This window comes from Polyodon spathula, chromosome 9 (genome assembly GCF_017654505.1).
Source record: "Polyodon spathula isolate WHYD16114869_AA chromosome 9, ASM1765450v1, whole genome shotgun sequence".
Classification (NCBI taxonomy): Eukaryota; Metazoa; Chordata; class Actinopteri; order Acipenseriformes; family Polyodontidae; genus Polyodon; species Polyodon spathula.
This window is the reverse complement of record NC_054542.1, coordinates 23094694-23105434: the sequence shown is the minus strand read 5'-3', so window position 1 is coordinate 23105434 and position 10741 is coordinate 23094694. Positions and strand designations below refer to the sequence as shown.

The 10741-nt window shown below is 38.9% G+C and overlaps 1 protein-coding gene across 2 annotated transcripts; it reads left to right on the top strand.

The window, feature by feature from the left end:
* The first annotated feature begins 472 nt into the window (after positions 1-472).
* Positions 473-10741, top strand: cyyr1 (cysteine/tyrosine-rich 1). Of its 2 annotated transcripts, none has more exons than XM_041258921.1 (4): positions 473-756; positions 3637-3736; positions 7053-7210; positions 8234-10741. In XM_041258921.1, the coding sequence occupies exons 1-4, from the start codon at positions 678-680 to the stop codon at positions 8362-8364; spliced, it is 468 nt and encodes a 155-aa protein (XP_041114855.1). In that variant the 5' UTR covers positions 473-677; the 3' UTR covers positions 8365-10741. The 2 variants fall into 2 exon arrangements, with proteins under 2 accessions (XP_041114855.1, XP_041114854.1); XM_041258920.1 differs by having other exon boundaries at positions 536-756; positions 8231-10741.

Below are 10741 nucleotides of genomic sequence, written 5' to 3'. Positions count from 1 at the left end.
CCGAGTCCGACAACCAAATCCATATTGTATATAGCAAGCCTGTCTTAGAGTTGGGGTCAATCGCTGATCGGTGAAATGGAAGGAACAAATGCTCCTGTATCTTTAAAGAGATCCGTCCCCTCTCCTTGCCTTGCCTCCCGCGGAGTTGTAATTTGAGAAGCTAAAAACGCAGGAAGAGTGAAGACGCAGTGATGATGCAGATAGACATGCAGGCAGGGGAGAAATCTGGGAATTAAAACAAAGAAGAACACAAAGTTATGCTGCTCGCGGATGGCGACGTGAGCTAAACATGCACAGCAGTAGACTGGTAGCAATTTAGACAAAACGTCATCACCAGCTAGCAGCAAACTGGAATTTTATTTATGATTTTATACATTTAAATATATAATATATATATATATATATATATATATATATATATATATATATATATATATATATATATATATATATATATATATATATATATATATATATATATATATATATATAGCAGTCTGGTTTTAGTCTTCGATAAGAATCTTATCTCACCCCCTGATGCCCGGTCTGCATCCCCTTGAAACGTGGCGAGTAAACTTCTAAGAAAAAAAGCTGCAGGACCAACTTCCGCTAGCCTTAAAAGTTTGAACAGCAGAGCGCGGAGCGAGGACAGAGCGTCTTGGGAAGAGTCTCTCTGGATGGACACGGCGGGCACGAACAAAACTAACTCCGGACTAAAGCCACTACGGGACGGCTTGTTGCTCTGGATCTTTGTAGGTAAGACATATATATTGGTATAGGTGCTGATGTAGGAAGACACTGGGCTTGACAGCAAACAATGCAGTGAAGCCGATTCTTGCATCGGGTTAGTGCTGGCTTTTTTTTAACGCATAATGCACAGAATAGAAGAGCAAATGCAAACAGGCTTACTTCTGTTTATCTATAGTGTTATCATGACGACGTACCGAGAGAGAACCATTTCAAATGAACAAATCGGCTGTAGAAATAAGCTGTAGTTGTTGAAATGTTGACACATTAGTTACATTAAATTATGGTCTCGACTCGAACCCTCTTCCCAACGTTCAGTAGACAACTAACATACAGTATTAGCGAAAATGAGGTGCCATTACCATAGCTAGTAGCATTTCAAGACAGAACTAGTAATTTATGTTTTGAGAGAAAGATGAAGGTAGGATATTTTCTGATTACTTGCAGACAGAATGTAGAAGTCATGGTTAACAGATATTTTTGTCCCACCTTCCATGACATTCCACAAGGACTGCTTGTCTGCTGTACAGTGTCCTCACTACTGGCCACCATATTTTAATTGTAACCCTTATTGTACCTTTAGCCCTAACAGACCCAAAATGTGTGGATTGGTGACTTACTATCTGCAACAGCATTCTCCTGAATTAAAATGTTTAAACAAACGCCCACTCAGACATTTTCATATGTTCAAACTTGCCTTAGGTAGACCTGGCGGACCAACCCTCACAACCACTCTTCTGATATTGAGGACTTGTCACTGTATAACAGTAAAACTTGCAAAAATAATCTTAAACAATAAGACAAATGCTTCAAGAGGAAGCCTTTCATGGTGCAGTCTATGATTGAGTATTTAAAGTTATGCAATATGATTGTGCATCAATACAATTGCCCTACATCAGTACAACTAGAGGAACCTATAGGTAAATCCGCATTGGCTCTTCTAGAAGCAAAACACAAATGAACAAGGTGTATTCTTGTATTTTTCTCCATTGAAATGTTACAGGAAACTTTGATAAAGGAAGTACTTTCAACACAGCTGATGTTAAATAACAGCCTTCAAAACATGCCAGATCGATTGCAGGGTTTTAAGTGAGCACTGTCGTTTAGTCCTCATCTACCTTTATACTGTGTTGATCATTTTATGTTCTCCTGCCTCTGGATTTAAAATAATTAAGCATGCTTGGAAGTGAGTCATATACAATATTCATGTAGCGGGTGTCGGTTCTGTACATACAGCACTTCATACGTCTTCTATATGTCTTGAGAACCACTTATCCATTTTTGATGCATAAGATTAATAGGAGGTTTGGTACAGCAGTACAGTATATGCATTTGGATCACATACATTTTTAATCATGCTTAGAATTACAGTGAATATAGGTCATCTCATACTTTCGCATGACAAAACTAATGCATGTTATACTGGTTGATAAAGAACTAAACATAGGTCCTTGGAACAACCAGTAAATAATCATTCCATCCCCCATTCATGGTTTCCTTTTCTGTAGTGGGTGGTAAACGCTCTTAGTTTATTATCATTCCCCTGCTCCACAGAGCGGGGCCCTCTCCTGGGACAAGCTGAGACCCAGGGTAGGCGGAAAGAAGGAGGGAGGCTCCTCATCTTGCCAGCACATGGTGTTCTTAGTCCAAAGCTTATTGAGAACATTGTAGTGTGTCTGAATGAACTAAGAAACCCTGAGAGCTGTCATATTGGGGTTGAGATGGATTATATTGTGGAGTTCATTGACACCACCATGTAGGGATCCCTTAGCCACTGAGAATTCCCACCAGTGATCCTAGTAAAGTTGCTAGCTCACTCAGTATCACACCAGAGCGTTGTCTTTCGAGGTATTCAATGCTCCCTTGTTATAATAAATGAATTTTGATTTGCTTACAAGAATATTCCATTTGGCAGGCTGAAGGACTAAGAAATAAGTCAAGTACACAATAATTATGATTAATGCCGCCTTCAGTGTAATTGAGGTAATTACTGCTGGGACAAATATCCATACAAACAATGCTTGCTATGTATAAATGATATCTAAAATCTATAGCATACTCTCTATTGTACAGAACAGTGTTTCCTTTCATTAATAGGGAATTTGATGGTGTACCAGGTTTTATTTTGCTTCATACTTTTGTTTTCCAGCTAATTCTCTATGTGCAGCTTAATTTGCAACCTGCTACCACCCCATCTCATCTCAGTCCTTGCAGTTATAGTAGTCTCACTAATTTTCCAATACAAAAGGGGTGTCTCAGTTTCGTTAAGTGTCCAGGCAAGGTTTTCAAGCAACAAAAAATGCATAATCTGTTCAGTACATTTGTTTTTCACTTGCTCGAGTTGGGGTAATGTCCTGAACTATTCAAACAAAGACTGTAGAAATATACCATATGATTTCAGGGTTTTCAAATGCAAGGTTAAGCCTGCATGGCATTGCTACATATTATTCTGGTAGTGTTTCAGTTTATCTGCCCACAACGAAACAGCACACGTTTGGATTAAACAGTCCCATCAACAAGATTAATTATGACAGTCACAAACTGTATTACCCTTAACTTACAAAACAACAGTACTATCCAATACAGTACTTTTAAAATACACCAGTAGTGTAATGTTTACTAAATATATTTTGGTTAACCATATTTTTCAATTTTGCAGTTCCCCCCTGAAAGAATCCAGAGACACAAGCAAACATCATTATCTTTTTTAGTTTTCCAGGGACGAATTGCTAAGAGTTTATTTACCTACCTAAACGACTCAAGACAACAAAGTCATTGTGAGAAAAATAACAGAATGTTGTTAATGGAGTGTTGTGATTGCCTGAGTGGGAGTTATAGTTCTTTTTTATTACCAGGGGTTAACACACTGTCTTCATGGGCTGTTCACAGGGGGGTGTCTGGCGGAGTGTGATGTGTGCAGCAGGTACTGCTGTGATGGCTCTCCTCCCTTCTGCTGTTCTTACTACGCTTATATCGGCAACGTCCTCTCGTAAGTATCAATCCAACTCCGGCGAATCAGAAGAGAAGGATATTGCCCTCAGAGGGCTCTGGCACAGCACAGTGCCTTCTCATCAACGAAAGCATGCTGAGCCCTTTCTTAAAGGTCTAATTCAAACTTCACAGTACATCTGTCAGTGCAAACACTCGCTGTGAAGTAGCTGTCATAGAAAAATAGGGCATAATAACTATACTGCGAAAAAATTATGTTGATTGCTAAACTGGTGACTGGCCAGGTGTCTAAAATGTAATGAATAAATCCAATATAGTTCAAAAAATGTTACTGACCAAACTCAAATACAGTATTTCAGATTGGTGGGAAAGAGCCAGCATTTAGCTTAAAGATTAGCTTAAAGCTTAAAGATTAGCTTAAAGATTCTAAGAAATAGCTATGAAGGGCAGCTGCAATGATTTAAAATGAACTGTTGCACTTGGGTGAAAGATGAATTGTGTTGTTTAGTAATTTTTAGTACAGTTCCTATGGTGGTTTTGGTTTTGAGACAGTGCTGTAACTGAGATTGTTGTTTACCGTGACAGGGCTTTTTTCTGTGAATTTGGAAAGGTTGGGTACGCATGGTTTTGTTTAGCGTTTGTGTTTTCACTTGTCTTACAAACCTGTAAAGTTTCACCCTGCTGCTTTGTGGGATCTGTTTGTAGACATTAGCCCTCCACTGGAGTGTAAACAGACAGAGACAGTATCCAGACGGGCCGCACAGGCTCAGCAGTGCCAAGTACTCCCGAGCCAGGTATCAAGGGGAACCGCAACTGTATCTGTTGTTGGCACAAAGTCATGTTCCCTAATAATGCACCACTTGGGTAATTCTGTGTCAAGTCGACCAGTGAGTCAACTGGTGCTCTTTCCATGAATTCAGAAAAATAACCCACCCACTCCCACCTCCACAAACCCCCCCCCAGCCAAAAAGAGAGTTGGACCTTTTACAGTTAACAAAGGCGATGTCCCAGATAGATTTTTATCCCCTGTGATTCAGACCTACAGCACAGGAAGTGACTGGATACCAGGAGCCACCAGTATAATGTTGTGGCTCTGTAGCATTGTACAGTGAAGTGAAAGATGTTCACCAGTTCTATCCTTGTTTGTGCTTAAAAGAAATGACAAATGATTGAAAATCCTGGATTATTACAATTTAGCGTACTCTAGGTACAGTATGTCCTGTTTGAGTTGAGAATCGATTAAATATATTGGTTTATAGTTGATCGATTAAATGGTTGGTTTATAGCATTTCTCACAAAATTTTAGATAGTAACCAGCCATAGTAACTAAAGCAAGCTCAATGCCCATATTTGAAATACAGGGTGTTTCATTTTTTTTTTTTTTTTTTTTTTTTTTAAATAGACACACTCAAAACTGATTTATATTCCAGACTTTTTTAAAAATCTTCACAAGTTTGAAATCATAAAATTGTGAATGCGTAAAACCATGTCTGTGTGCCACAAAAACTTCTTTGTATACAAGTTACTTTCAATTTAGTACCATATTTAAAATACAGCATCTCGTATGGCAGAGGACAGTAACTAATTAACTTGTAGCAAGTTATACAGGTAACAGTGATCTTTCTATTAAAAAAAACAGATTAGCAATGGTTATGTACAATTGGAAAATAAATACTTCTGTGAGTTGCTCTTTATTACTAAAATAAACTTTGTTAAAAATTAGACAAATGATTTTACTGAGTTAAAATAGAACAATTATTGTTTGTTCGTTTTGAAGAGGGGGTTTGCTACTTGTTTCTTTGATGCCTGAAGGTGAGTCTTCAGAAACTCATCCTGTCTATACTTTCACTCCAATTCATCCGTTTTGAATGCTAATGAGTCTGTAGAAGAGTAATTGCCAGTCTCTCAGCCTCGAGTCCAGGGAAGCGCAGCCCCTCCCCCAACTCCTCAATTCACCCAAACTTAATACTACCCAACAAATGACAGGGGGATCACCCACCTTGACTGATGGGCTAAACAGCTTTGTGGCTAGGCAGACAGGCACACAGACATCTGTCTGTAAGTGCAATTAGAGCATTCAAGGAGGTTTCCTGTATGTGGTTTGCAGGAGGTCAACACACCAGCCACAGGCTCACTGTCGCTGCACAGTAGAGAGGGCTATGGACCTACCTGACCTGATCTGCCTGATACTAACCAGCCATAGTAAGTAAATCAAGCTCAATGCCCATATTTGGAAAACAGGCTGTTTTAATTGCAAACTTTGTTTGTACATGCAAGAATCAGACATGTCCACATGCCACAAAAACCTTTTGTATCAAATCTTTTTATTTGCTAATTTAGAGTATATGCTAAGCACTATCCCTGATCTGATATGGCAGAGGAAAATAACTAATCAGCCTTTCACAATTGTACAATTACACATCAGTTTGTCAAGTAGCAGTAATCTTTGTATTAAAAAACAGATTATCAAGCTATGTATAACTAGAAACCATATTACAACAGTGATTGTGTTACTCTTTATTACTAAGTAAATGTGCTGAACAGTATTATAAAAAATAGGATTGCTCTGAAATTGTCCAGGTCAATCCTATGTGGAAGTGTTGTATATGCTAGGATGTACTGTAAGTGAATTGTATTATTTTTCAGTATTATGGGGTGTGTATTCACCTAGATTTGTTTGCATATATGTAGCAAATGCCTTTGTTACACAGGTAAGATTGAAAGGTTCAAAATGAGATTTACTGTATCACTGCATAAACATGCATATCATTAGCACCATTGTGTGAAAGGGAAAATGCAACAAAACTATTAGCACAAAAATGAAGGTAGTCTTCTGTTTTGTAGATACAACTGTCCTAAGATGCCATAAAAAGCAACTTGCTCCCTTTTAAGGAGCTTTGGAAGATCTGAATCAGCCCAGAGAGCTTGCCTGGGGCACAGACAAACACTGACCTGTCTGTGGCAGATGGAGCAGCTGGGATCCCAGTCTGACAGGGGTGCCTGTGTCTTTGTGCATCCCTGTTATTGAGATTAAGCTTTCTGTGACACTGTTCTGTGCTTAACCCCTTAAGGAATGTTGGCTAAGCGGTCCCATTTAAAGAAAGTTACAGCATGTGGCCCCCAGGGGGAGCAGTGGACAGTTTGTTAATGCCCAAGGCTCTATAAGTTTTAACTCCAAATCAGGACAATATTAGTGATCCCAAGTTCAGTCTACTGCTATGCAAAGGTTATTAAAACTGATGTTTTGTTCGGATACGAGTGCTGGGTACTATAATATTTTTATACTGCATATAACCCCCAAAATAGTTTCAGTGCAGTCCTGTGCTGTTATATGACACTTCCGTTTGTCTCCGCAGGGGCACCGCCATCGCAGGGATCGTGTTTGGCATCGTGTTCCTGATGGGAGTGATCGCTGGTGTGGCCATCTGTATCTGCATGTGCATGAAGAGTGGGCGGAGCTCCCGCGTGGGTGTCTTCAGGACCGCTCACATCAGCACCATCGGGGGCTATCCGGGTAAGAGGCGGGGCAAGAACCAGGAGTGCCACAAGGACAGGGCTCCTCCTTAATTCACTGATTCATACAACTTACTGGCAGCATGGCCTAACTGGTAGTTCACCGGGTATGTTTCAGGCTCCCCCATTACTTAGCTGTGGTGACAAGTCATTCAGAGAGACAGCAGCTAAAAAGAGAAAGGCCTTAATTAAAAAAAAAAACGGACACAAAAAAAGAAAAAAAAAACATGTTCAGTAACCTTTTATACTGTTAAAAGAATTGTATTCCTCTCTAAAAATGTGCCTTAATTTTCTTCCTTAAAACAGTTGTACTTACTTTTATATTGTTCAGGCATTCCAATAAATTCTAACACATCACAAGAGTAGCATTTGAATTTGAGTACCAGCTTTCTATTCCTTCAAGTTGGAAGACTGTCTGAGAGACAAAAGCCCTGTCTGTTACCCTCTCTGGAACAATCTATTTTGAGTGATGTAACTAACACAGGAAAAACACTTGCTGTGAATATTCTATATGTGTTTTGAACCCATGTGGCCACTAGGTGCCACTGTTTTGCAGTGGAAGGGTATTGTCTCTTGAATGACTGAAGTGTAGTGTAGTATACAACAAGCTATTGTCTTATTTTGTAAAACCTGCATTATTAAAAAAGGAGATAATTATGCCTTCAGTATATTTTCTTTCACAAAGCAAAAGGTTGTCTGTTACAATAATTTGTGCTGTTAAACTGGGATTGCAGGAGGATAGGCAACATAATTGTAGGACTCTAGTTGCTGCATATCCAGTTTTTATAGCAGTAACTGCTAAATATGGGTACCCTATGTCTCTGGGAAGTGTTTCATTATTGGGGAAAGCATTCAAAACAGCAGACTGAATGTTTGCAGGGGCATGCAACACCTTGCCTTCAAATCGGTAACATTGCAGAGTGGCTGTGTCTTTCTAGCCACCCTGTGCTTTTTCTGGTAATGAAATGCAAGCTGCTCGAAGGACATGCTGTCTAACTGCTGTCTTCTCTCCTCTCCTCAGCAGCACCTCCTCCTTACAGCTGTGAGTTTGAGATGGATTACCATGCCGACCTGCCACCTCCCTACACCTCCACTCCTCCCAGAACTGTCCCCTACTCTCCCCCTCCACCCTACCCAGGATACTCGAGGAAATAGCCCCTCCACCTCCTTCCCAGCTCTACACCTCTCACACTGTACACAACGAAAACTAGGGAGCTGAAGAGGACTACTAGAAGACAGCACAGCCCCCTGCTGGGTCGAACTGAGCACTGAGAAACCATACCTGGGCCTTGTAAGGGACAAGCAGACAGTTTTAAGAAAAATTAGTCTGTTCCTCATATTGGAAGGCATTTCAAATGTAAATCAATGTTTAATTAGTGAGCTTCCATTATGAATGTGTTGACCTCTCATAAACCCTACTGTGGCTAAGAAATGTGCTTGGTTACAGGTGTGGCATTAAGATTGAGCTTTTTTTATAGGTAGTTCTGTCACCAGCAATTTTGGAAACCTGTGAAAAATGCAGATGTTAGGTGAAGATACATAGTAAGACCGAGCTAGGGATGTGTCCATTTCAATGCAGGCAGAGCGAGATAAAGACTTCACATGTTTAATTTAATTTTAGGATGGAATAATAACATGCATTCTAGCCACAGTTCAACCCTCTATGTTAAGGAGCAGTAAATGGATTTGCATATTTATTGCTCCTTGAAATAATATGCCTGAAGCTGATGCCACAGAAACAAGGAATTGATGTGGTCCAATTCAACAAATAAAGTAGTGGTAAGACATATATTTAGAGTTAATTAATCATATGACCACGTTTTATCCGTACGCGCCTTGGAAGTTGTAGATCAGCATGGTTGTTTGAGGTGTCTTAAGTTGCTCTTGCAACGTTCTGTGTGGAAAACATCAGTGTTGGAGGGAATAGTGTTCTAATATTCTGTATATAATCATGCGCATTTTATTCATGTCAAAAAAGAGTTAACACATTTATAATGCTGCATCAAAACAGCTGTTTTGTGCATCTAAGTTGTTCAAAAACGGCTTTGTTTAAGCAATTTTGTTTAGTAACAATTGACTGAATGTTCTGTTTTTTTTTTTGTTTTTTTATTTAATATTAATGTTGGATTGACATTGTATAAAATGTTTACTTGATCTGGTGTCTTTCAACACAGTTGCAAAAGAAGTTTGAATTGTTTTAGTAGAAGTCTAGTTTCTGAAGATCAGGGGCACAAGGAAAGAACAAAAACATATTCAGAGTGATATTGATGAAGCTGATGAACACTGTAAAATAAAAACATTACAGTACTAAGTACTATACTATAGAATTGAATAAAACCTTGTATTGTTTACTATAGTTAATGCTACGTCTTCAGAATAGAAACATCTGAGGGAGTGCCTTTGTTTGTTTATTGCTGTGGTCGAACACCAGTTTGGAATCCCAATGAAAGTGAATGGCAGAGTTTTATTTTGGTGTATCATATGGTCTACTGCTATATCCTTTAGTTCTGGCCACTGTTATAGAAATGTGGCATGCATACAATGTATGTGGACCATACTGTACTGTTTTATAATTTATTGTTAAAACATACTGAAAAATATGATGCACATGGTTTGCACTGACTGTGTATTGATAATTGACTTTATGGGGTTAGTTAATTTGAGCAAAAAAATATAGCGGAGGAGGAACACGCCAGACATTTGTTAAAGACATTTTCAGAACATGTTTTTGAATAATCTGGCTAAAATCTGAGCAACTTGCTATAAACTGTAAGTAATTTAGATGTCCTCTCCTGCGCTAAAATATTCACATAGGTTGCAGTGGACTACAGAATTTAATATAATAATCCTATGGATACAATAGTATATATAAAATGTCATTAAGTTCTCAAAGGATATGGGATTACACTGGACGAACAAAGAGGACTGCTTTTATTTGGTAGTATGGACGAACACAAGTCGCAGCTTGTATACTATTGTTTTTTTTTTTTTTTTTTAAGTTCCTCCGTCCTCAGCAACATTAGCATCCATGCTGTGCGTGTTGTGGTTAATTAAGACTGACCTACAGAAATGGCACTGAAGGATTGCCTGAGCTTGACTGTCCCTATAGCAGAATTGTCGTTTTTATCTGCGTTCTGTCCAGAAAGACATCTGAAGAAGAGTTAACCTTCTGTCATGAACACAGGATTGATAACTATGTGCAGAGAGAGAGCAAAGCAAAGCCTTCATATCTGTTGAACCCACTTGTGTTGTTTCTAAGCAGCATGATGGGGAATGTCTGCGCCTGGATTTTGGTTAAAGATGGATGGGACTGCAGATGTTTTCCAGCTATGATTTGAATACTCTCTTTTTTTTCTCTTGTAACATACCAGGTTCGATAATGGAAATGACCTTCGTAATTGTTTTAACAGTTGAAAATATCTGAAGGTCTGAAAGTTTAGAATTCACCTTGAGAATATATTTAGCAGACCAAAGTGATTTAATTGTTCCTGAGATAAGCACAAATGATGAATCAATAAAATAAATGTGTGTA

What these genes read in the sequence shown, in the direction of transcription:
- cyyr1 (XM_041258920.1), top strand. Translation starts at nt 678, where the DNA reads ATGGACACGGCGGGCACGAACAAAACTAACTCCGGACTAAAGCCACTA. An exon ending in GTTGCTCTGGATCTTTGTAG is followed by an intron (nt 757 to 3,636) that starts GTAAGACATATA and finishes GGCTGTTCACAG; the next exon opens with GGGGGTGTCTGGCGGAGTGT. An exon ending in TATATCGGCAACGTCCTCTC is followed by an intron (nt 3,737 to 7,052) that starts GTAAGTATCAAT and finishes TTGTCTCCGCAG; the next exon opens with GGGCACCGCCATCGCAGGGA.